The sequence below is a fragment of the Saccopteryx bilineata genome, chromosome X (assembly GCF_036850765.1).
Source record: "Saccopteryx bilineata isolate mSacBil1 chromosome X, mSacBil1_pri_phased_curated, whole genome shotgun sequence".
Taxonomy (NCBI): Eukaryota; Metazoa; Chordata; class Mammalia; order Chiroptera; family Emballonuridae; genus Saccopteryx; species Saccopteryx bilineata.
This window is the reverse complement of record NC_089502.1, coordinates 96,354,382-96,380,459: the sequence shown is the minus strand read 5'-3', so window position 1 is coordinate 96,380,459 and position 26,078 is coordinate 96,354,382. Positions and strand designations below refer to the sequence as shown.

The following is a 26,078-nucleotide window of genomic DNA, read 5'->3' as shown; positions in this document are numbered from 1 at the left end:
TAGAGGGACAAGATAGGGAGAAAGAAAGGCAGAGACTCTAACAGGAGGGGAAAACTAGTCATCACTTTCACCAACAGGGCCATCCAAAATGTTCACAACTGTATGGAAGAGGAGGAAATAATTGCCGCCAAATGAGCCTCTGTCTGCCACAGGTAGACCAGAGAAGTTAGCCCTGACCAGGACTTGTGCTACATAAATGCCACAAGAACACTACTAGGAAATTCATCAAAGATGCTCACTTACCTAACCACAATGGTGCATGTCTCCAAAAGGCAGGAGGAATTGATTGTATCTTAATCAAGGTTCAGTAGATTCAAGGATTAGAAACCTCCTCAAAACAATGGAAATAAAAGGGGGCTTTACTGTGTCGGAAGTGTATCTATCCAAGCCTCACAGAAACTTTAATGTGATAACACACCCACTCAGCCCATCTCTGCCTCCAGGAAGCATTATCCCTCATTTCTGCTCCTCTGCATGCCCATTCCATTACCCTATCAGCATACAGGATTGCTCTGTTTGGTCATGCTTCTCCCCAATATGACATGACATAACAGTTCCTGGATGGACCACCAGCTGCCTGATTCAGCCTCTCAGAAATTATGGGGCACACAATAGATATATAAAAATATGCTCATCTTCACTAGCATTAGAGAAATGCGAATCAAAACTACAATGAGATACCACCTCACATCTGTTAGATTAGTTATTATCAATAAGACAGGTAACAAACAGCAAGTGTTGGAGAGGCTGTGGAGAAAAAGGAACCCTCATTCACTGTTGGTGGGAATATAAAGTAGTAAAACCATTAGAGAAGAAAGTACAGTGTTTCCTCAAAAAATTAAGAATAGAACTACCATATGACCCAGCAATCCCTTTACTGGGTATATATCCCCAAAACTCAAAATCATTGGTACGTAAAGACACATGCGGCCCCATGTTCATTGCAGCATTGTTCATGGTGGCCAAGACAGGGAAACCTCCAAAAAGCCCTTCAACAGAAGACTAGATAAAGAAAATATGGTACATATGTTCATTGCAGCATTGTTCACAGTGGCCAGGACATGGAAACAACCAAAAAGCCCATCAATAGATGACTGGATAAAGAAGATGTGGCACATATACACTATGGAATACTACTCAGCCATAAGAAATGATGACATCGGATCATTTATAGCAAAATGGTGGGATCTTGACAACATTATACGGAGTGAAATAAGTAAATCAGAAAAAACCAGGAACTGCATTTTTCCATACGTAGATGGGACATAAAACTGAGACCAAGAGACATTGACAAGAGTGTGGTGGTTACGGGGGGAGGGGGGAGAGGGAGAGGGAAGGGGGAGGGGGAGGGGCACAAAGAGAACTAGATAGAGGGTGACAGGACAATCTGACTTTGGGTGATGGGTATGCAACATAATTGAACTTTAAGATAACCTGGACATATTACCTTTGAATATATGTATCTTGATTTACTGATGTCACCCCATTAAAAATAAAAAAAATTAAAAAAAAAATTAAAAAAAAAAAAAGAAAATATGGTACATATATACTATGAAATACTACTCAGCCATAAGAAATGATGACATAGGATCATTTATGACAACATGGATGGACCTTGATAACATTATAATGAGTGAAATAAGTAAATCAGAAAAATCTAAGAACTGTATGATTCCATAGATAGGTGGGACACAAAATTGAGATTTATGGACATAGATAAGAGTGCAGTGGTTACCAGGGGGAGGGGAAAGGAGAAGAAAGAGGTCGTGGAGGGAGAGGAGGGAAGGGGCATAAAGAAAACCAAATGAAGGGTGATGGAGGATGATTTGACTTTGGGTGATGGGTATACAACATAATCGAATGTCAAATGATCTGGAGATATTTTCTCTAAATCTTTGTGCTCTAGTTGATCAATGTCACCCCATTAAAATTAATTGTCTAAATAAAACTATTTAAAGAAAAAGAAATCATAGGGCAGAGCAAACATCCTAAATAAGTGTGTTGTGGTATATCAATCTATCTGGGACCAAGTATTTTCTTCTTAAGGGCCTCCTAATTTCCCACTCCCAATTAGGAGCTGAGAAGGTTACAAAAGTATGATAACTCAACATTCCTGTCCACAGGCAAAAACAGCTAAAGAGATATGACACACAGAGCACAAGGCATGTGTAACAAACTCCAGGAGAGGGAAGAAAATGACAGCTGGGAGGTAGAGGGTTGGGAAAGCTGTTTAGAGGAAGTATGAACTGAAATGAGAGAGGAAGGATGGGCTAGGGAAAATGTCACTCTCATGGAAAATGGCAGGTCTTCCAGAGAATAAAAAAGAGCACACAAAGGAAAAATGTGAAAGTAAAAATAAGGTATGATTGTAGGAGTAGGAAGTATTGTGATCCATGATTATAGTATGTGTTGAGAGCAGTGGGTAGTAACCATTGCAATGGCAGGATTAAGATGAGGAGAGGAGCAAAATTTCATTCTATAAGACAGTATTCTCAAACTTAAGGAGACATCAGAATCCTTTGAAGTACTTGTTAACACATGCATCACTGGGTCCCAGTCTCAAAAGTTCTGACAAGTCAGGTCTGGGTCAGGGTCTGACAATTTGCATTTCTCAAGAAAAGTGACTTGAAGACAGCAGACCTTTCTACAAATTGGCTTAAAAGTGGTAGGGAAGGTGTATGAGCAAGGAAGTGGAGTCAGGGAAGCTGTGTGGCAAAAGTAGGATGAGGCCACATACACACAGCAGCTAGTGAAGAAAGCAGGGAAGGAAGGACACAGCCAAGAGGTGTGGCATCTGCCCTAGGCCTCCAATACTCCGTTTCTGAAGAAATGAAAACACATGAGATCCAGGTCCTGTCCTTGAGGCATGGACCTGCTGGCAGTACCAGACACAGGAAACCCATCAAGGAGGCTGCAGGTTCAAGGAAAGAGGGCAGTATGTCTTAGCCTGGATTTGAATCCAGACTCCACCACCTAGTAAGAAACCCTAAACATTCTAGCACTCAAAATCGTCATTGTGGGCTGTCACAGTACTAACCCCCATGAGAGTGCACCTGAAAAAGAGCAAGCATTCGATAATGTTAGCTATAGTTTTTATTGTCATCACTGTCAAAGGTCATAATACATAGAAATGCATTGGTGGTCACCAGAAAGAACACCATTTCTGCTCTCTCCCAAAGGGCCTCACAGGCAGGCTGGCATTTACCATGGTAAATTCACCACTATCCAGTGTTGCATTTTCAATAATTTTTCCACTGCTTTGTTTAACAACAATGTATTGTGAACTTTCTACCAAGTACTAGGGACATAGTGGTTAACAAAATTAAGTCTCTGCTCTCTTGAAGCTCCCATTTGGTGGTCTTGCCAACACACCCACAGAAGAGCCAACTCACAGCGGCCAAGTAAATCACAGAGCAAGCAAATTAAATGGCTACTAAAGAATATAACTGTCATCTAAAGTGGAATACACCTCTCTATGCATAAGGGCAAGTGCCGTGGAAGACAACCCATAGTTAGAAGGCTGGTGGGTGAGAATTTTCTAACAGAAGAGTCAGCTGGGTGATCCTCATTGGCCTGGCCACCTGTCCATGGGCTGTGGTATTTAAGACCATGGGCTGGGCACTGTCTTCCCCAGACTGAAAGGCCAACTTCTGATGCTTGAGTTTTGCTGTCTGAGTGCTCAATCTGACCAATCCCTTATGTCCACCTAACCTACTCAAATAGGGGATAAGACAATAACACTCACTCACTGATCTTTCTCCCAGAAATTACTTCCAAACTTCCTGAGCAGGGTTTTCTGAAGTTCCCAAATGCTGTTCCCATTTGAAAGACAGTCCTGGATGAATCAGTCACACTATGGAGGTCATTTGTTTGACCCTCCCCAAAGGGAACCTTGTTTCCTACCGAGAGATTCAATTTATTGTGAAACTTGGGGAGGTGGCATATCACCAATGACCCCACTGACCCTTTACACTGACAACACTCATTTTGTTTACAAAGTACTACCCCACAGTTTGTAAAGCACAGTCACGTATTTATCATGCATTCCGGAAAGCCATTTTAGGTGACTACAATATCCAGAAACCCAGCTAGAGCCAGGCAGTAGAGTGATGCACTTGCTGTAAGCCAAGCATCTACCGTCACACCCACATAAAAGAAGAAACAGGCTAAGAAAGAGAAAGGGACTTGTTTAAAGGTGCACCCCTGGGCAAGCTAAGCCCAGAGTGAGCCAAGCTGGGGAAGGAGTGACTAAGGATACAAATGGACAATACAATGCATTTTATAGATCATAATGATGGCAAAAATTGATTTGGGAATTTAGAGATTGGAGAGAGCAGCCACTAAGATAAGAAAGTCAAAAATAGCTTCAGTTATTCTAATCTGGAAGATTGGGAGAATGGTGGGACCACAAAAAGAAATGAAAAAATTTGGAAAGGTGCTATCATTGAGAAAAATAATAGCAAATATGTATTTATAGAGACCTTTCCACGTACCAGACATTTTCCCACAGATTTGACCCTCCCAATACCCTGATGAGATGGGTATTGTAATTATGAAGGTAACTATATATTCAAGTTTGCCTAGGACAGTTCCAAAATATGCTGATTGTCCTTATTTAATTAATATTTTATTTTTTATTAATTTTAATTAATTGTGTTTACATGGATTCAAATGTCCCACCACAAGTAACTCCCTCACCCCCACCCCCGTGTGCCCCCATATATCCACCTTGCTCCCCCTCCACATCTTCCCCCCTCCCTCTGGGATTTGTTATTCTGCTATCTATATCTCTGTGTTGTGTATATATAATTTCCTGAATCCCTTTACCTTCTCTGGTCCCAACCTCTCATCCAACTTCCCTCTGAATGCTGTTTCTCTGGTCCCTATAATCCCGCTTCTGCCTCTATTCCATTCCTTAGTTCACTTTATTCATTAGATTCCACATATAAGTGAGATGATCCCTGACTTATTTCACTTAGCATAATAGTCTACAGGTCCATCCATGCTGTTGCAAAAGGTAAGATTTCCTTTTTCATGGCCTTCTAGTATTCCATTGTGTATATGCACCACTGCTTTTTAATCCATTCATCCACTGATGTACTGTTTCCAGATCTTGGCTATTGTAAACAATGCTGCAATAAACATAAGGGTACATATCTTTTTTTGAATCAGTGATTTGGAGTTCTTATTTTAGGATATATTCCCAAAAGTGGGAAAGCTGGGTCAAAAGGCAGTTCCATTTTAAATTTTTTGAGGAAACCCCATACAGTTCTCCACAGTGGCTGCACCAGTCTGCATTCCCACCAGCAGTGCAGGAAGGTTCCCTTTTCTCCACACCCTCGCCAGCATCTATTTATTTATTTATTTTACATTTTTAAAAAATTTTTAATGGGGTGACATTGATAAATCAGGGTACATATGTTTAGAGAAAACATCTCCAGATTACTTTGACATTTGATTATGTTGCATACCCCTCACCCAAAGTCAAATGGTCTTCTGTCACCTTCTACTAGTTTTCGTTGTGCCCCTCCCCTCCCTCCACAACCTCCCTCTCCTTCCTCTCCCCTGTCACCCCCCCCGTTACCATCACACTCTTGTCCATGTCTCTGAGTCTCATTTTTATGTCCCATCTATGTATAGAATAATATAGTTCTTAGTTTTTTCTGATTTACTTATTTCACTCAGTATAATGTTATCAAGGTCCATCCATGTTATTGTAAATGATCTGATGTCATCATTTCTTATGGCTGAGTAGTATTCCATAGTATATATGTACCAAAGCATTTTAATCCACTCGTCCTCTGACGGACACTTGGGCTGCTTCTAGATCTTCACTATTGTGAACAATGCTGCCATAAACATGAAGGTACATTTCTCCTTTTGGAACAGTACTATGATGTTCTTAGGGTTTATTCCTAAAAGTGGGATAGCTGGGTCAAAAGGTAGTTCTGTTTTTAATTCTTTGAGAAATCTCCATACTGTTTTCCACAGTGGCTGCACCAGTCTGCATTCTCACAAGCAATACAGGAGGGTTCGCTTTTCTCCTCATCCTCGCCAGCACTTATTCTGTGTTGTTTTGTTGATGAGCGCCATTCTGACTGATGTGAGGTGCTATCTCATTGTGGTTTTAATTTGTATTTCTCTAACAATCAGTGATGTTGAGAATTTTTTCATATGTCTATTGGCCTTCTGTATGTCCTCTTTGGAGAAGTATCTATTTATTTCTTTTGCCCATTTTTTGATTGGATTCTTTATCTTCCTGGTGTTAAGTTTTACAAGTTCTTTATAAATTTTGGTTATTAACCCCTTATCAGATGTATTGTCGAATATGTTCTCCCATTGTGTAGTTTGTGTTTTTATTCTGTTCTTATTGTCTTTAGCTGTGCAAAAGCTTTTTAGTTTGATATAGTCCCATTTGTTTATCCTGTCTTTTATTTCACTAGCCCGTGGTGATAAATCGGCAAATATATTGCTGCGAGATATGTGGGAGAGCTTACTACCTATGTGTTCTTCTAAGATGCTTATGGTTTCATGACTTACATTTAAGTCTTTTATCCATTTTGAGTTTATTTTTGTGAATGCTATAAGTTGGTAGTCTAGATTCATTTTTTTGCAGGTAGATGTCTAATTTTCCCAACACCATTTATTAAAGAGGCTGTCTTTTCTCCATTGTATGCTTTTACCTCCTTTGTTGAATATCAGGTGTCAATAAAGTTGTGGGTTTATTTCTGGGTTCTCTGTTCTGTTCTATCGATCTATATGCCTGTTCTTATGCCAGTACCAGGCTGTTTTGAGTACAATGGCCTTGTAGTATAACTTGGTATCGAGAAGTGTGATACCTCCCACTTTATTCTTCCTTTTCAAGATTGCTGAGGCTATTTATGTTCTTTTTTGGTTCCATATAAATTTTTGGAATATGTGTTCTATATCTTTGAAGTATGTCAATGGTATTTTAATTGGTATTGCATTGAATATAAAAAAATGCTTTGCATAATATAGACATTTTAATGATATTTATTCTTCCTAGCTGTGAGCATGGTATATACTTCCACTTGTTTGTATCTTCCTTGAGTTCTTTTATCAATGTTTTATAATTTTCTGAGTACAATTCTTTAATCTCCTTGGTTAATTTTACTCCTAGGTACTTTATTTTTTTCGTTGCAACAGTGAAGGGGATTGTTCCTTAATTTCTCTTTCTGACAGTTCATTGTTGGTATATAAAAATGTCTCTGATTTCTGAGTATTAATTTTATACCCTGCCACCTTTCTGAATTCATTTATTAGATACAGTAGTTTTTTGACTGAGACTTTAGGGTTTTCTATATACAATATCATATCATCTGCAAATAATGATAGTTTTGCCTGAGTAGGCAGTGGCACAGTGGATAGAGTGTCGGACGGGGATGCAGAGGACCCAGTTTCGAGACCCCAAGGTTGCCAGCTTGAGCATGGGCTCATCTGGTTTGAGCAAAAGCTCACTAGCTTGGACCCAAGGTTGCTCACTCTAGCAAGGGGTTAATTACCAATTATGGTCTGCTGAAGGCCCATGGTCAAGGTACATATGAGAAAGCAATCAATGAACAACTAAGGTCTCACAACGAAAAACTGATGATTGATGTTTCTCATCTCTCTCCATTCCTGTCTGTCTGTCCCTGTCTATCCCTCTCTCTGACTCTCTCTCTGTCCCTGTAAAAAGAAAAACAAATGATAGTTTTACTTCTTCTTTTCCAATTTGGATGCCTTTTATTTCTTTATCTTGTCTGATTGCTGTAGCTAGGACTTCCAGGACTATGTTAAATAAGAGTGGTGAAAGGGGACACCCTTGCTTTGTTCCTGATCTTAAGGGAATTGCTTTTAATTTTTGCACATTGAGTATGATGTTCGCTGTGGGTTTGTCATAGAAGGCCTTTATCATGTTGCGGTATTTTCCCTTTATTTCTACTTTGCTGAGAGTTTTGATCATGAATGGGTGCTGGATTTTATCAAATGCTTTTTCTGCATCTATTGAAATTATCATGTGGTTTTTCTCCTTCCTTTTGTTTATGTGATGAATCACATTGATTGATTTGTGAATATTATACCAGCCTTGCCTCCCCAGAATAAATCCCACTTGATCATGGTGTATGATTTTTTTCATATATTGCTGGATCCGGTTTGCTAATATTTTGTTGAGGATTTTAGCATCTATATTCTTCAGGGACACTGGCCTATAATTTTCATTCTTTGTGTTGTCTTTGTCTGGTTTTGGAATCAGAATGATGGTCATCTCATAAAAGGAGCTTGGAAGTCTTCCTCCTCTTGAATTTTTTGAAATAGCTTGAGAAGGATAGGAGTTAGTACTTCTTTGAATATTTGGTAGAATTCACTTGTGAAGTCATTAGGCCCAGGACTTTTCTTTGTTGGGAATTTTTTGATAACTGTTTTGATCTCATTTGTTGTAATCAATCTGTTTGGGTTTTCTGATTTTCCAGATTGATTTTTGGAAGATTTTATGTTTCAAGGAATTTGTCCATTTCATCTAGGTTGTCTAGTTTTTTGGCATACAGTTCTTCATAGTATTTTCCTACAATCCTTTGTATTTCTGTTGCGTCAGTTGTTATTTCTCCACTCTCATTTCTAGTTTTATTTACTTGAGTCCTCTCTCTTTTTTTCTTGGTGAGTCTAGTTAAAGGTTCATCGATCTTCTTTACCTTTTCAAAGAACCAGCTCTTGGTTTCATTGATTCTCTGTATTGTTTCTTTAGCCTCTATGTCATTTATTTCTGCTCTGATCTTTATTATTCCCTTCCTTCTACTAAATTTGAGCTTTACTTGCTATTCTTTTTCTAGTTCTTTTAGATGCAGGGTTGTTTATTTGACCTTTTTCTAGCTTCTTAAAGTATGCCTGTAGTGCTATGTACTTCCCTCTCAGTACTGCTTTTGCTATATCCCATAAATTTTGAGTTGTTGTATGTTCATTGTCATTTGTTTCTAAGAATTTTTTATTTATTCTTTGATCGTATTGTTAATCCATTTGTTATTTAACAACCTGCTATTTAGTTTCCATGTATTTGAGAATTTTTCAGTTTTTCTGTTGTGATTGATTTCTAGTTTCATGCCATTGTGATCAGAGAAAATGCTTGATATGATTTCAATCTTCTTATGTTTGTTGAGACCACTTTTGTGCCATAACATGTGGTCTATCCTAGAGAATGTACCATGAGCACTGGAAAAGAATGTATATTCTGCTGCTTTAGGGTGAAAGGTTCTGAAGATATCTATTAAATCTAGTTGAGCTAGTGTGTCCTTTAAATCTGCTGTTTCTTTGTTAATTTTCTTTCTTGAGGATCTATCTAGTGATGTTAGAGGGATACTGAAATCTCCTACTATTATAGTATTGCTGCAGATCTCGCTCTTTATATCCATCAAAGTCTGGTTTATATATTTAGGTGCTCCTATATAATAAGGGTTGTTATGTCCTGAACTGATGCTCTCTGCATCTGGTGCTGGATGTTGCAGCCCTGGACCTTCCTGGCAGGAAGCTAGCACAGACCAGTGTGGGTCACTGCCTATGACTGGCCCTTAGCAACTTCTTGGAGCCACAAGCAATTTAGAGTTTGTGGCTGCCTCTGTTGGACCCAGGTGCCATTGTAAATCTCAGCTGCTCTCCTAGGCTGGCTTTTATCTAAGCTTGGCCTGTGGAAAGTCTGCTTAATATTTCAAGTTCCCTTGAGTCCTGCTTTCTGCCATCTCTTACTGCTTGCTGCTTGTTGGGCTCAGCATGGTAATTCAGGGATTTGAAAAGACGTTGGGTGTGGCTTGCCCTTGGCTTTAGGTGTCATTCTATCCAGACTTTTTTTCTCCAGCCCTCAGTAGGGTATGGCCACAGGAGTCCAGTGGGTGTGGCCTCTGTAATACTGAGGTGTGGTCTGCTTGGCTGCTTGCCAGTGGCCCTCCACCACCAAGTACTCAGCAGTGGGGAGGGGGGGTTAGCTCAGGCCTCAGCACCCAAAACCTGCATCCCTGAAGCACACCCTGCTTCTGAGCTATCACCAGCCCTGACTGGAGCAGGAGAGACTTCAGTGGGCAAGGTAATTCCTTCCTTTTGCTGGTTCCATGGAAAGGTATTGCTTCTTCCAGGAAAAATGGCCACTCCAGGCTTGAGGGTTGACTCAGCACATGGGTTAGTGTGGTTGTCCCCCACAGTGTCTCTCCCTGCACCTCTCACAGCTCTGGTCCTCTCAGCAGTCTCTGCCACTGGAGCCCTGGGTAAGTGGCTATGAATGAGGTTTTCTGCATGGGCCCTTTAAGATGAAGACTGGGTCTGAGAGTTCTGACTCTTTCTCAAAAACAGTAACTTAGCTCTTTTTACACCTATATCCTGTCCTGGCATCTTTTCTAGGCTCTGAGGCTCTAGGCTTGGGCTACGGGCCTGGGGCTGAGGACCCACACCTCTAAGGGCAAGACACTCTGTTGTGAGAATCCCTCTAGGCCGCTGCTCACTCCTGGGAGCAGGGCAGCCCTTTCAACATTTCTACCCTTCCTAACAGACTCAGTGTGCCTTCTTCTGTGATTCTTGGTTATAGATCACTCTTAGTTTAGTCCAAAGTTGGTTTTCCAAGATGGTTGTTCTTAAATTATGTTGCAATCCAATTTGGTCCTGGGAGGTGGCAGTTGGAGAATCCACGTACTATGTTGCCATCTTTCCATTCCTCTAATTAATATTTTAATGTTTTATTTAAAAAATTAAATTTAAAGAGATAAGATTGATCAATAAGAATACATAGCTTTCAAGGAAAAATTTCTATAGCATTTGAACTGTTGATTATGTTGTGCACCCATCACCCAAGTCAAATCTTTTTTGACCACGGTATATGTGTTCTTCTTTACTATCTACCACCCACCCCTTCCTCCACATACCCCTCTCCTGGTAACCACTTTACTTTTATTTATGTCCACGAGTCTCAGTTTTATATTCCACCTGTGTGTGAAATCATATAGTTCTAAGTTTTTTTCTGATTTATTTATTTCATGTAGTATAATGTTCTCAAGGTCCATCGATGTGGTCATAAATGGCAATATGTCATCATTTCTATGGTTGAGTAATATTTCATCATACATATGTACCACATCTTCTTTATCTAATACTCTATTGCAAGACACCTTGGTCGTTTCCATGTCCTGGTCACTGTAAAAAATGCTGTGACAAATACGGTGGTGCATGTGTCTTTACATACCAACGTTTTTGAGCTTTGGGGCATTGTTGGATCACATGGAATTCTATTCTTAATTGTTTGAAAACCACGATGCTTTCTCCCATAATGGTTGCATTACTTTACATTTTCACCAGAAGTGAATGAGGGTTCCTTTTTCTCCACAGCCTCTCCAATACTTGTTATTACCTATCTTGTTGATAATAGCCAATCTAACAGGTGTGAGGTGGTATCTCATTATAGTTTTTATTTGCATTTCTCTAATAACTAGTAAAGATGAGCATTTTTTCATGTATTTGTTGGCGTTTTGTATGTCTTCTAGGTAGATGTGTCTGTTCAGGTCCTCCCCCATTTTTTATTTGAATTGTTTTATTCAATGTTGCTGAGCTTTGTGGGTTCTTTATATATTTTGGATATTAAGCTTTTATCAAAACTGCTGTTTGCAAATATCATCTCCCATTTGGTTGGTTGCTTATTTGTTTTGTTGTCAGCTTCTTTTGATGTGCAGAAGCTTTTTAGTTTGATATAGTCCCATTTACTTTTTTTTTTTTTTTTTTTTTTTTGCTTCTCTTGCCTTTGGAGTGAAACTCATAAATTGTTCTCTATGGCCAAGGTCCATAAGTTTAGTACTTATGGTTTCTTCTATGTAATTTACTATTTCAGATCTTATATTTAGGTCTTTGGTCAATTTTGAATTCATTTTTGTTCCACGGGTCAAACTGTAGTCATTTCATTCTATTGAATGTAGCTTTCCAATTTTCCCAGCACCTATTATTAAAGAGGCTTTCTTTTCTCCATTGTGTTTTTGGCTTCTTTTCCAAAGATGATTTGTCCATATACATGTGGTTTTATTTCTGGGCTCTTGATTCTATTCTATTGGTCTGTATGTCTGTTTTTATGCCAATACCATACTGTTTTGATTATCGTGGCTCTATAATACAATTTGAAGTCAGGTAGTGTGAAACCTCTGGCTTTATTCTTTTTTCTCAGGATTGCTTTGATTATTTGGGGTCTTTTATAGTTCCATACAAACCTGGTAAATTTTTGTTCTATTTCTTTAAAAAATGACATTAGAATTTTGATGGGGATTGCATTAAATTTGTATATTGCTATGGGTAATGTGGCCATTTTAAATATGTTGATTCTTCCAATCTATAAACATGAAATATTTTTCCATTTCATTGTGTCTTTTTCAATTTTTTTCAATAACACTTTGTAATTTTCAGTATATATGTCCTTCACATTTTTTGTTAAGTTTATTCTTAGGCAATTTATTTTATTTTTCTTGTTTCAATTGTAAAAAGAATTTTTTAGTTCATTTTCCTAAGTTTCATCATTGGCATATAGAAAAGAAATAAACTTTTGTATTTGATTTTGTATCTTGTGACTTTATGGTACTGGTTTATTGTTTCTAATAGTTTATTTGGTAGAGCCTTTGGGGGTTTTTTTGTACAGGATCATGATATCTGCAAAGAGTGATACTTTTACTTCTTCTTTCCCAATATGGATGCCTTTTATTTATTTCTTTAGCTTGATTATTCTGGCTAAAATTTCCAGAACTATGTTGAATATGAGTACAGAGAATGGGCATTTTTGTCTTGTTCCTGATTTTTGAAGAAATGCCTTCATTTTTTCAAAATTTAGTCTTTATTATGCTGAGGTACTTTCCTTCTAAATATATTTTGTTGAGTGTTTTAAACATAAAGGGATGTTGTATCTTATCAAATGTTTTTTCTGCATCTATTGATAGGATCATATAATTTTTGTTCTTTGTTTTGTTGATGTGGTGTATTATGTTGGCTGATTTATGTATGTTGAACAATCCTTATGCTCCTTTAATGAATCCCACTTGATCATGATGTATTATTTTTTTAATATGCTGTTGTATTCAATTTCCTAGCATTTTATTTAAGATTTTTTTCAGATTTATTCATTAAAGATATTGTTCTGTGGTTTTCTTTTTTTGTGTTGTACTTGCCAGATTTTGGTATTGGAATTATGTTAGCCTCATAAAATGTATTAAAAGTATTGCTTCTTCTTCTATTTTTTGGAAGACTTTGAGAAGACTAGATGCAAAATATTCTTTAAATATTTGTTTGACTGAGACCAAGAGACATTGACAAGAGTGTGGTGGTTACGGGGGGAGGGGGGAGAGGGAGAGGGAAGGGGGAGGGGGAGGGGCACAAAGAGAACTAGATAGAGGGTGACAGGACAATCTGACTTTGGGTGATGGGTATGCAACATAATTGAACTTTAAGATAACCTGGACATATTACCTTTGAATATATGTATCTTGATTTACTGATGTCACCCCATTAAAAATAAATAAATAAATAAATAAATAAAAATATTTGTTTGAGTTCACTAGTGGACCCATCTGTCCTGGACTTTTATTTTTGGTAAAGTTTTTGATAGTGATTTTTATTTCCTCCTTGCTTATGGGTCTATTTAGGTTTTCCACTTCTTTGTGTCTCAGTCTAGGCAGATTGTATAATTTTAAAAACTTAACCATTTCTTCTAGATTGTTGAATTTGGTGGCATATAACCTTTCATACTATTCTACTATGATCATTTGTATATCTATAATGTCTGTAGTAATTTCTCTTCTTTTATTTTGGATTTTGTTTCTGAGTCTTTTCTCTTTTTTCCTTAGTGAGTCTATCCAGGGGTTTGTCAATTTTATTGCTTTTTTTAAAGAATCAGGTCTCTGTTGTATTATTTATTTCTGCAGAATTTTTGTTCTCTATTTTATTTAGTTCTGCTCTAATTTTTACTATTTCCTTTCTTCTTCTGACATTGAGTTGCCTTCATTCTTCTTTTTCTAGTTCTTTAAGATGTGCTGTTAGGTTGTTTACTTGGGTTCTTTCTTGTTAATTGATATAATGATATAAACTTCCATCTAATTACTACTTTTACTGCATCCCAACAATTTTGATATGTTGTATTGTCATTCTTGTTTGTCTGTATAGAAACTTTGATCTCTGTTTTTATTTCTTCTTTGACCCAGACATTTTTTTGAAGTATTTTGCTTAATTTCTACATTTTTGTCTGTTTCTTTATTTCTTCTTTGCAGTGGAATTCTAATTTCAAAGTCTTATGTTAGAAAATATAATTATTATAATTTCAATTTTCTTGAATTTGTTGATGTTAGTTTGGTGGCCCAACACATAGTCTATTCTTGAGAATGTTCCATGCACACTGGAAAAGAATGCATTATCTGATGTTCTGGGATGAAATGTCTTGTAAATGTCTATTATATCCATTTTGGCCTAGTGTGTCAGTGAAGGTCTAGATTTCTTTATTGATTTTTTGCTTGGATGAACTATCTAATGCCATCAGTGGAGTGTCTCCAAGTATGATTGTGTTTTTGTCTGCTTCTATTTTTAGGTCAGTTATTAGATGTCTTATATATTTTGTTGCGCCCTGATTTGGTGCATATATATTAAGAAGTGTTATGTCTTCTTAATACAATGTCCCCTTTATTATTATGAAATATCCATCTTTGTCTCTTGTTACATTTGTTGTCTTGAAGTCAGCATTGTCAGACATGAGTATGGCTACACCTGCTCTTTTATGGCTATTATTTGCTTGGAGAATCATTTTCCAACTTTCACTTTGAGTCTACTTTTGTCTTTGAAGCTTAACCATGTCTCTTGAAGGCAGCATATGGTTAGGTTTTGTTATTTGATCCAATCTGCTACTCTGTGCCTCTTTATTGGTAAATTCAGTCCATTTACTTTTAGGATAACTATTGATACTTGAGGATTTCTTTTAGCCATTTTATGTTTTGTTTTCTGGTAGTTTTGTGTCTCGTTTGATTCTTTTTTGTTTTTCTCTCAGTTGTTTTTGTTTACTTGTGTTCCATAATTATTTCTCCTGTTTCTTTTTTTTTTAATTGAATGTTTCAGTAGTGGCTTTTTGTGGGTGGTTACCAATAGATTATTAAGAGAAAAACTTTCATATGTATGAGTCTTTTGTCTTATGAGTACTTCTACACTCCATCCAGTGCTACTGTAGATCTTTAGCCTCTCCCCTTTTATGTTGTTGTCACAGACTATCCTTCTTTTCATTGTGACCTTGTTGGAGTTTATACTAGTAGCTTTGATTTGTTTTTTTCTTTGTATCTGATCGAGTAACCCCCTTGAAGATTTCCTGCAGTGGGTGTTTTATGGCAATAAATTTTTTTCAGCTTCTTTATGGCCAAAAATGTTTTTATTACCCCTTCATGTTTGAGGAATAACTTTGATGGATATGGTATTCTCAGCTTGTAGTTCATCTTTTTCAGTACTTTGAATGGGTCCACTCTCCACTGGCTTGTAGAGTTTCTACAGAGAAGTCCATCAATAACCTAATGAATCTTTCTTCATATATTATGTTCTTCTTTTCCCTAGCTTCCTTGAGGATCCTTTCTTTATTGTTGATTTTTGACAATTTTATTACAATGTACCTTGAAGAAGCACTCTTTTGCTTCAGGTAACTTGGTGTTCTGTTTGCTTCTTGGAATTGAGGCTATAACTCTTTCCATAGGCTTGGAAAGTTCTCTTCAATTATTTGTTTGAATAGGCTTTTTATTCCCTCTCCCTCTCTTCTTCTTCTGATATACCCATTTTACTTATATTGCTCTTTCTGATGAAGTCAATCAATTCTCATAAAGCTCTCTCATTTTTAAAAATTCATGCATCTCTCTCTTCTCCCTGTAGCATCTCTAGTTACTCTCTTTGATGTCACTGATTCTTTTCTCTGTCTGGCTTATTCTATTAGCTAAACTTGCTACTTTGGTTTTCAATTCATGTATTGAGTTCATCTCTGTTTTTAAAGTTTTAATCTCCTGGTGAGGTATTCATTATTTTTTCTGAGCTCATTAAGTTGCCTATTGGTGTTTTCTTGCATCTCATTGAATATTTTCAGAACTTCAGTTTTGAATTCTTTATTGTTTAACTCCAAAGTTTCTGTGTGATGGAGATTTTTTCTGGATATTTTTTGTTTTCTTTCTGAACTATGGCTTTGTCTTGTGTAGCTGTGGTATTTGATTTCTTCTTCCTTGATGGCATTTGAGAGTGGTATTTTTAAGAACTCTAACAAAAAAAAACACAACTTTATTCCATTCAGTGAGCAGATATTTCAGGCAGTCTTGTAATCCCAGCTGTGGTTGCTTCACTGCATTATAGCTCTTCAATTTGTTAAAACTTCAAAGGAAGAGCTGAGAGGTAGTTCAGTGGATAAAGCATCAACCTGAGGTCATTAGTTCCAAACCCCAATGTTGCTGAGATCACTAGTTCCAAACCCCAATGTTGCTGGCTCTGAATATGGGCTTATTAGTGCAGGGGTAGTCTTGAGGTAAGGATTGGCCACATGATCTCAAAGCTCACCAGCTTGAACCCAAAAGACCTTGGCTGAAAAGCCCAAGGTTGCTGGCTTGAGCAAGGGGACACTGTTTCACTCTGTTCAAGACATGTATGAGAAGTAATCAATGCACAGCTAAAATGAAAGCAACTACGAGTTGATACTTCTCACTCTTTCTCACTTCCTTTCTCTTTTACTCTCTCTCAAAAAGTAAATAAAATTAAATAAAATAACTACTTAAAAAAATAAGTCATATAGTCCTTTTAATTATCATCGCTCAGTTATACATGAGGAAACTGAGGTAGAGATAAATTGAAAACTTGCTCCAGGTCATGCAATTGTTAAGTTGCAGAGCTGGAGTTTAAACCCAGGAAACTTTCTTCTAAAAGACATGCTTGTAACTACTCCATCATACTACCTCTCAAAAGTGGTGTTGAATCTACTTTTTCACCTTTGCAGTTTGGGGTAAAGGTTGTCCACCCATCCAGGTAGAGACTTCATCTCCAGGCTGATGGCATCTAAAATAAAATAAAAGGAAGGAGGCAGTAGCCTGGAGATGTTGGACATGGAGAATATCTGCCGGAAAGCACTGGTACAGTTAGAAAAAAGGATGAAACCATGATCTCCACCCAACTAGGGTGGCTATTCATGAATTCTCTCTTGGGAAGCCTCCCCATCAATTTAAACAGAACTTTTTGAACAATATACCAGGGCTCAAACCAGAAACTTTGTAGAGTACCAAGAATCTAAACAGAAGCCATGTCCAAGGAAAAGATGTCAAAAAGGTTTAAAGCCTTGTTTTACATGAAAACTGGAACTCTTCAAGAGATGGGTGTTCTAATGCAGGGGAAACATATATCTCTCACCTCAGCCCACCAAGTTTGTTTATTATTTATTTATTTATTTATTTATTGTATTTTTCTGAAGTTGGAAACGGGGAGAGACAGTCAGACAGACTCCCGCATGCGCCCAACCGAGATCCACCTGGCACGCCCACCAGGGGGCGATGCTCTGCCCACCAGGGGGCAATGCTCTGCCCCTCCGGGGCGTCGCTCTGTTGTGACCAGAGTCACTCCAGCGCCTGGGTTAGAGGCCAAGGAGCCATCCCCAGCGCCCAGGCCATCTTTGCTCCAATGGAGCCTTGGCTGCAGGAGGGGAAGAGAGAGACAGAGAGGAAGGAGAGGGGGAGGTGTGGAGAAGCAAATGGGCGCTTCTCCTGTGTGCCCTGGCCGGAAATCGAACCCGGGACTTCTGCACACCAGGCCGACGCTCTACCAACTGGCCAGGGCCTAGTTTTTAATTTAATATTGTTTTTACATTTATTCAACAGTCTTGGATATGTGATCCACTCTGAGATGATTCATGGCAAATCCCAAATTCTGGAACCACTCCTGGCTGCCTTACTGTCTCTGTTTCTACCCTGTGAGCTTGATTATTTTATCAGTGACTGAGTTGTAGAAAACTGAATTGATCAGCCTAGGTAAATGGTTCAAAGAGAAACTTTCTAATGGGGGAGAGGCCTATCATATACTTACCACATCTTAGGGATTTCAAAGCAAAATTGTAACAATTTTGGAACTATCTACTGTACAAAATTCCCTCTCTTCTCTAGTACAGTGACTGAGAGAACAATCTGTGTCATAAATTAACATGATTGAGAGAAATGAGGACATTTTTGAATATCTAAACTTTTAAAATCATCCAAGAAGCCTCACATTGTGTCTGGGATTCAGAAGAAAATTAATCAGAAGGAACTTAAATAAAAGGGAAAAAATTAATTACTGGAACAAGAAAAGAACTGTGAGCTGTTTCTTTTATGTAACATAAACCAAATGGGGTTTTCATGGTTTTGAATACAAATTAGCTTAAAAAAAACTGTTTAGTAAGTTTTGACTTAATTATCCACAAGAACTGATACAGGTATTGATTCATCATTGTTTTCATTGTGACACATTGATTAACTATATATGTAACTAACTTAAACCTTGATTCACAAGTATATTTAACAATTGAATTATATAAAGATATCTAAGTGTATAACCAGAAAGTCAACTCACAGGTTTACTAGCACTAGAACTTTCTTTTCTTCTCCTTGGGTGCTAGGAGAGCTTTATAACAGTAAATTTACTAAATTTACTAAATTTACTAAAAACACATTGGTTTGAGATTCCCCTCAGCATACCAAATTGAGCTAGCCAAGGCAACCTTCATACTGGAAAAACTAAATTTTGAGATTTTTTTTTCTGATATCACTACATGTGTATAGCCTCACATATAACAATGGTAACCTCTGGAGAAAGCAACAAGAGTGCATTTGTTTGTTTTATTTTTCATTTTTGCACTGTACAATTTCATATGGTTTCAATGTCTCACAATGAACATGCACAGGATGGCGAACTTTAAAGACATGTTTCCTCCCAGTGCATGTGAAAAAAATGCACTGGCTTACCATTCTATATAGACAGCATAGGCACAGTCTGTGGTCTGATCCATTGATGGAGAAGATGGTGGTGGCCTTTGGAAAGGGTAAGGAAGGAAGTAAAAGTGACTGGAGTTAGCAAATCTGCTATCTTTAGCATGTGTGCCATAATTTGCAAATATAAAATAATTTTTATTTGCTTTAATTTTTATGTTTTAAAGCCTTAGAACAAAAGAATAGATTCTGTCTGAGAAACAAAAACTAATTTTCATTTCAATGTGAAGCTTCCAGTGGATCAGTTGACTATGTCCTTGGAAAGAAAGGTCGGAGTCTTGTGTTAGACTTTGCCTTCAGCTAGTATTGTGACCTCAAACTGCTAACTTCTGATCTTAAATGGAAAGCCACACTTCTTGTCTTAGATCTTCTTTCTAATACCAATTAGTGTTCTTTCTTCTACATTTTATTTCTACTGAAGCAAGTATTTAAATATGTTCAGTGATAGTAAATCTTTCTCATTTGAGTAACATTTGCTTTGAGGAAGCAGCCAAAAGTCATCTAGAACTAAGTGATATGATTAGTATAGGAAATGTGCTTGAGGATAATATGGCTAAAAAGGGGGGCCGGGACACTGAGTACTCTAAAGAGATTCACACACATTGTCTTCCTGACTCTGCCTTCCATTTCATCATCAACTCTTGCAGAGGCAAAAGCTGTCACAATTGGGCCAAGATCTTAATCCTAACCCACTGTTTTTCCCTTGGGCCCCAATAAATCCACCTTTCTCTGTGTAGGTGGATTGCTTGGTTCTCTTAGGGACAAAGAGCAAAGACTCAGTGACTCGTTCTTTGGAAAAAGTATTTGGCAGCTCTGAGGTTCAGCAACCATGCATCTCGTGCTTCCCATGGGCCTGCAGGCAATCTGGTTCATGGCATTTGTGCTTCTTTCCATAGCTGTGCCCTGTCCCCATTTTCTTAGAGGTATCCTAGGTCTACATCTCAAAAGAGAGACAGAATAATTGGTTTAATATTTCCCAAAGCCCCATTGTGAAGTCTTTCATACCAGGCACCCCTATCTCATCTTAGATGGTCTTGTCCTCTTCTAGCTTCAACTAGAAGGGGACAAAGGGCATGGAGAGTACCACAGTAGAAGGTGTGTTTATAATGTAGTAGTGATGATGATGCTGATGCTGATGTTGATGCTGATAACAATGACAGTGATAACAATGTATACCATTTACTGAGTGCAAAGCAAAGCTTCTCATCATGCCAAGCCTTTAGCATGCATTTTCTATGAGGTTTGTAAACTGGTGCTATGCTCAATCCCCAAAGAGCTAGCAGAAGAGGCTATTGTATTGAATTTGAAGAACTTTTCTATTTATTCCACCATGGGAAGTGGACTATTTAGCATTGTGAATTCTGGCACCTTTTCTTGGCCAAAATGAACAAAGGGACAATTTTAGTACCTTCACACCTCCCTGATCCAATATAGGAAGTATAAAAATGAAGGCATCTAAGAGTTCTGCTCTCCTTTTGTTCATGTTACCCTGAGATTTAGTGTAAGGTTAATGGCCAATCTGAGACAATATATGACCCTTGAACAACCAATGCCTTTCCAGATACAACTTGGCCCTCCAGAAACCTTCAGCTTGAGCTCTCCTGGCTCTCTGGAAAAGAGGTTCAAACCTTCCAAGAAGGCAGAACAGGCTCTGTAATGGGATTGGAAGAGTCAGAAACCCATCTCTTCTCCAGCTATCTGTGGTTCCCTCTTGAGAGATTCATTCATTCAATTGGATTTTGAAAGTTGACTGGGGCCCTGGCTGGTTGGCTCAGCGGTAGAGTGTCCACCTGGCATGTGGATGTCCTGGGTTTGCTTCCCAGTTAGAGCACACAGAAGAAGCACCCATCTGCTTCTCCATTCCTCCCCTTCTTGCTTCTCTCTCTCTCTCTCTCTCTATCTCTCTATCTATCTATCTATCTCTCCCTCTCTCTCCCAGCCCCCTGTACTGCAGCTATGGCTCGATTAGCATGAGTTAGCCCAGGGTGCTGAGGATGGCTCCATGGCTTCCAACTCAGGCTAAGAGCTCAGTTGTTGACCAACTGAGCAAGGCACCAGATGGGCAAAGCATCACCACCTAGTGGGCTTGCCAGGTGGATCCCAGTGGGGACACATGCTGGAGTCTGCCTCTGCCTCCCCTCCTCTCACTGAATTGGAAGGAAGGAAGGAAGGAAGGAAGGAAGGAAGGAAGGAAGGAAGGAAGGAAGGAAGGAAGGAAGGAAAGAAAAGAGGGAGGGAGGGAGGGAGGGAGGGAGGGAGGGAGGAAGGAAGTTGTCCGGGCTTCAAGAGCATCCTTAGTGCAGTAGACATAGCCCCTTAGTAACCAAAACCTGTGGGAAAATGCCAGCTAACTGAGAAATTATGGGAAAGTGCTACTTCACCAGATGTCCACACTCTGCTATCAAGAATGCATAATCATTTGTATTTGTGTACAAAATAAAGGAAGAAGTTTTCCCAGGACTTCTTACAAAGCTCCTATATAAGAACACTGAATCACATCTCACCCTTTCTCTTCAATGCTCCCCATCAGCATTTCCCAGACTTGCTTAAAAAAAAGAGTGATGAAAAAAAAAAAAAGTGATGCAAGACATCTGTCAAAAACACAGAGTCCTAGGCCCTCACTAGACATACCTATTCAGAATTTCTAAATGAGGCCCAGGGATCTGTATTTTTATAACACATTATGTTTGTCAGTCAAATATGGGACACACTGCTCTGAAATCATCAATTTCTTTTTCCCCCCTCTTTTTCCCATTTAAATCACATTTAATGCCTATGGAGACTTGGGTTTTGAAGAAGGCTTGGGCAACAATAAGCAGCATAGTCTTTAATGAGCTATTTCCCTTCTTTGGTCCTCACCTTAGTATTCTCATCTGGAAAATGGAACCATTTAACTGGAACATCTGACAATGCAGTCTACCATTTGCATTTGTCAAAATGGGCTGTGAAAATTAATATCACTGTGTTTTTCACAAATTTTGAAAGTTTTCCTTAATGAATCACATTTATTTTCGAGGAGAGTCACCAGAGCAAGAGAGAACTAAAGGCTCAAATTCTGTGCATGGGAAGATACTGTCTGTAAAAAGACTTGCCATAGGGCCTGACACTTAGAACCTCCAGAAAGTGTGAGCCTTCTTGCCCCAATATCTTGCCTACCATGTTTTCAAATAATAATCACTACAGAGGCTTCTGCATCAGCCTTCCACACACTGCTGCTGTGATAACCCTCCTTAAATTCACCAACAAACAGGACCACTGGGGACAATGTGTGCACAACATTATTTGATGACAGGTGGCCAGTTCCAAAGCCTAGACCATTTTCAGCACATTGTATGACCCTCTACAAAGCCATCACTCAGTGAACTCCAATCAATATGTGGTCCCCCTGCTGCCATCTTCCATTTCTGATGAGACCCTCAGTCTGGGAAGGTTTCAACCATTGGATGAAACTTGAGAAGAAGCTAGGGAAATTCTGATAAGATTACTGAGAATCCACCTAACTTTTAGGTTGGTGTTTGCCGAGAGGGAAACACCTGTTTTACTTGACCAATGGATAGGTTTCTTAACTCTAGCTTCTAGAGAAGAACAATAGGCATAGCTCTTTTACTTGCTAAGTATCAGATTCACAAAATTATTTGTTTAGGCAATTTAACTTTTATGCTTCCTTCCTGGGAAGAAACCTTTAAATAAAGACACTACTTATTGCTGGTGGTATGTTTTGAGTAAACACACGCATAATGTGAATTAAAGCTAAACTTAACTCATCGAGGAAATGAAGTCTTCAGATTTCACTAGAAGCTTCAAAAATGAAAGTAAATCTATATTTCAGTCTCAGTTACTGTCGTTTCCACAATGAGCAAATACTTTACCCTTAGCTAGTGTATAAACTCTGTGTGTCTATTATATATAAAGATACTATATATAACATATATCTATAATACATTATATAAAGTATTAATTATTAATTTATATGATTACTTTTATATAAGTTAACATAATTAATTAATATAAAATTTATATATAAAACAATTATATATAATATAATTTATAATTTTATGTATATATAAAACAGTTTTATTTCAAGAAATTGACTTATGTGATCATGGAGGTTGGCAAGTTCAAAATCCAGTGGACTGGAGACCCTTGGGCAGGAACTGATACTGTAGTCTATAGGTAAAATTACTTCCTCCTCAGGAAAACCTTAGTTTTGCTCTTAAGGCCTTTCACCTAATTGGGACAGGCTCACTCACATTATCAAGAAGCACCTCCTTTACTTAAAATCAACTAACTGGAGATGGTAACCATATCTACAAAATATCTTCACAGCAACACCTATATTAGTGTTTGATTGAGTAACTGGGCACCATAGTCTAACTAAGTTGACACATAAAACTGACCATACAGAGACATACCTACTAAATTGTATTGACTGTTTTATAAACTGTTAGGGATTGTGATAAAGTGTGACAATCACTCTTAGTATCACCCTGCAGAGAAGACCCCTGTTAAGTACCTAGGTTGTATAGATTTGAAATCATCCACACTGACCTCTGTCAGTCTGTTCTGGTTCTCATCTGGGGGCAAGAGCGTATGTTACCCAAGGCCATAGTCCACCTGAGACCCTTTGATAGTGTGACAAACCATCTCAGTTTCTCAATTTTAACACTGAAAGCTTTGTGTCCCAGAAAACCTCCAATCCCAAGCAAATGGTATGGTTGGACAACATAACCTGTTGGCCTATCCAGTCCTCCAAACTCCAACTTCAAGGACCCCAGAGGTCTTTCCACCCTTCTGGGTTCCCATGCAGTAGATCAAGGACTTTAGGTTGCTGTCCTTCCCCAATGTTGAGGTGTCTCAGGCTCTGTGGATGGCCTTTAGTTGTCTACCACAATGGCTCACTCAGCCAGAACTTCCCTTAGGCAAGCCACCTGCAAACACTTATTACAGACACGCTGTGTACACATGTTCTGCCCTGGGACTTTCAGGCTTGATTTGCAATCTTCAAAGCCAGGCTCTTAGAATTTGAAAATCTTATTCTCACTCAGAAAGTCTGAGTTTTGCTGTTGTTATAATTGGTTATCACCACTATTCTCTGGGTGAGGAGTTTAAACTTTTTAATTTAATAAGAGTAGATAGCATTTATTGAGTATTTACTGCTCAACAGATATTGTTCCAGTATTTTACATGTATTAATTTATTTGGTTCTCATGACCTCTTAGGGTGTTACTACTGGCACCCTCACTTTATAATAGAACCAGAAGTACAGAGAGATTAAATAACTTGTCCAACTTCACACAGCTAGCTAGTACATATGGAGCCAGAGTTAAATTCTGGCAGATTGGACCACAGAGCCTTGTTCTTAAATATATTTTTTCTTTTATTATTAGGTTCATTGTCTTTGTTCACCTTTAGGAGAAAGGGGTAGGAGAGGGTTAGAAGGTCATGGAAAATAAGCCTAGGTCTCTTCTCCCAATTTATCATAAGAACAAAGTTGCACACATAAGATGGTAGTGTGTAGCATCACAACTGTGGTGACATCCTAGTGAAATGGTGGAGGAGTTTAAAAAGACCAATAGCAGAAGTCTGAGATCAATTCTGCATGGAAGGGCAGGGTGGAGAGCCACGATAGCTAAGGATGTAGACAGGAGCTCCACTAATCAGACTGCCTGCTAATTGCCTGCTGGGGTGCCCCGCCTACTCAGTTCCCTCTTCCCCTGCCTCAGAACAGCTCTGGCCCATTCCCTCCACTCCCTGGGCCTCCCTGTTCTCCTTTTCCTGCCATGTAGCCTACTCTGTCCCTTCTCACCTTACCTGTAAGGGACATATGCCCTCCCTCCACCTTGGGAATCTTCTTCCTCCTCTTGTCACACACCCCACTTCCTTCCCTTTTCTTGATATCTCTCCCCTTTCAGGGCCCACTTGGCCGCCAATCCCTATATGTCCCCTAGAAGAAGAAACTACCAATGCCCTGACCTGAGGGGCTCCCATGAAGTTTCAGCACCCTTAACAGTCTCTCTCACTTACTTCTCTTCAGGGCCTGTCCAGCCCACTCTTGCGCTGCCCATCACAGCGACTCCTAGACCGTGTGGTTCGGCGCTATGCGGAGGTGGCTGATGCTGGCAGCATCTTCATGGACCACTTCACAGACCGTGACAAGCTACGCTTGCTCTATACGTTGTCTGTCAACACACATCCTATCCTCCTACAGGTATGCATTGACCTCTGAAAGCCACTCCAGGAAGGGGTTCACATCAGACTCCAAGGAGGACAACCCTGGGTTGAGCTCTCTTCTTCTTTACTGAATTCCTTGGGGCAACCAGGCCATGTTACTACTTATGTGGCATTTTGTAAATACCCGTTGGCTTCTGTAGGGTAGAGTGCTATGGTTGCTGTAAAGGAAAGAAGTGAAGAAGGTGGGGTGGGAGGGGAGAAAACAGCTACCTTCACTGCCTGAGGTAGCACTGAAGGGTTCTGTGAAAAAGGGAAACTCTGACCAGCGTCTCAAAGATCAGTAAAATTTGAGCAAGCCCAGGAAATGAGAGAAAATCCAAAGAATAAACCCCAGGATAAAGGTCCTCAAGCTACCAATAGAAAAGCAAAAAAGAGATGATGTCAGGGTAATGACAATGTGAAAGATACCCTTGATCACTCCCTTTGAAATTTCAACAAATTGAACATTTATAACTCAGTGAAGGAACCCCATCTGGGTTTGCACCCTTGCCTGAAAGATCCACCCACAAAATGGATTAAATTGGGAAGAGTTGAGAAGGGGGGAAGAAGATAAGACACACTCACAGTCAGGCTCTGAGGAGGAGAAAAACCTGGACTGTTTGAGCTTTTGTCTGCCAGGACTCTGGAGAGGGGAGATACCCAGAGCAACTAGGTTTTCTTCTGCCAGGAGAAGTGGTGAGATTGGGAGGAAATTCAAGACATACTGAACCAAAGTGGCAGAGTGTGGGGTCACTGCCAGTATTTCCACAGTCTGCCAGCAGCCTGCACTAGGACAGAAACACAAAAATACAAAGTACAACCTCCCAGCCTCCCAGATCCCATCTTCTTCCCTTTGTGGGT

At 38.9% G+C, this 26,078-nt stretch overlaps 1 protein-coding gene across 2 annotated transcripts in view; it reads left to right on the top strand.

Annotated features, from left to right (window-relative positions):
- The window catches only part of DIPK2B (divergent protein kinase domain 2B), a 58,119-nt gene that overhangs the window by 22,523 nt on the left and 9,518 nt on the right, over positions 1-26,078 (top strand). Inside the window, exon 3 of one of the 2 annotated variants that reach the window (XM_066250048.1) lies at positions 25,042-25,215. The exons of the other annotated variant lie outside the window; for it this stretch is intronic. Coding sequence (XP_066106145.1) covers positions 25,042-25,215 — 174 coding nt within the window. The remainder of the gene's footprint in view (positions 1-25,041; positions 25,216-26,078) is intronic. 2 annotated transcript variants of the gene reach the window in all.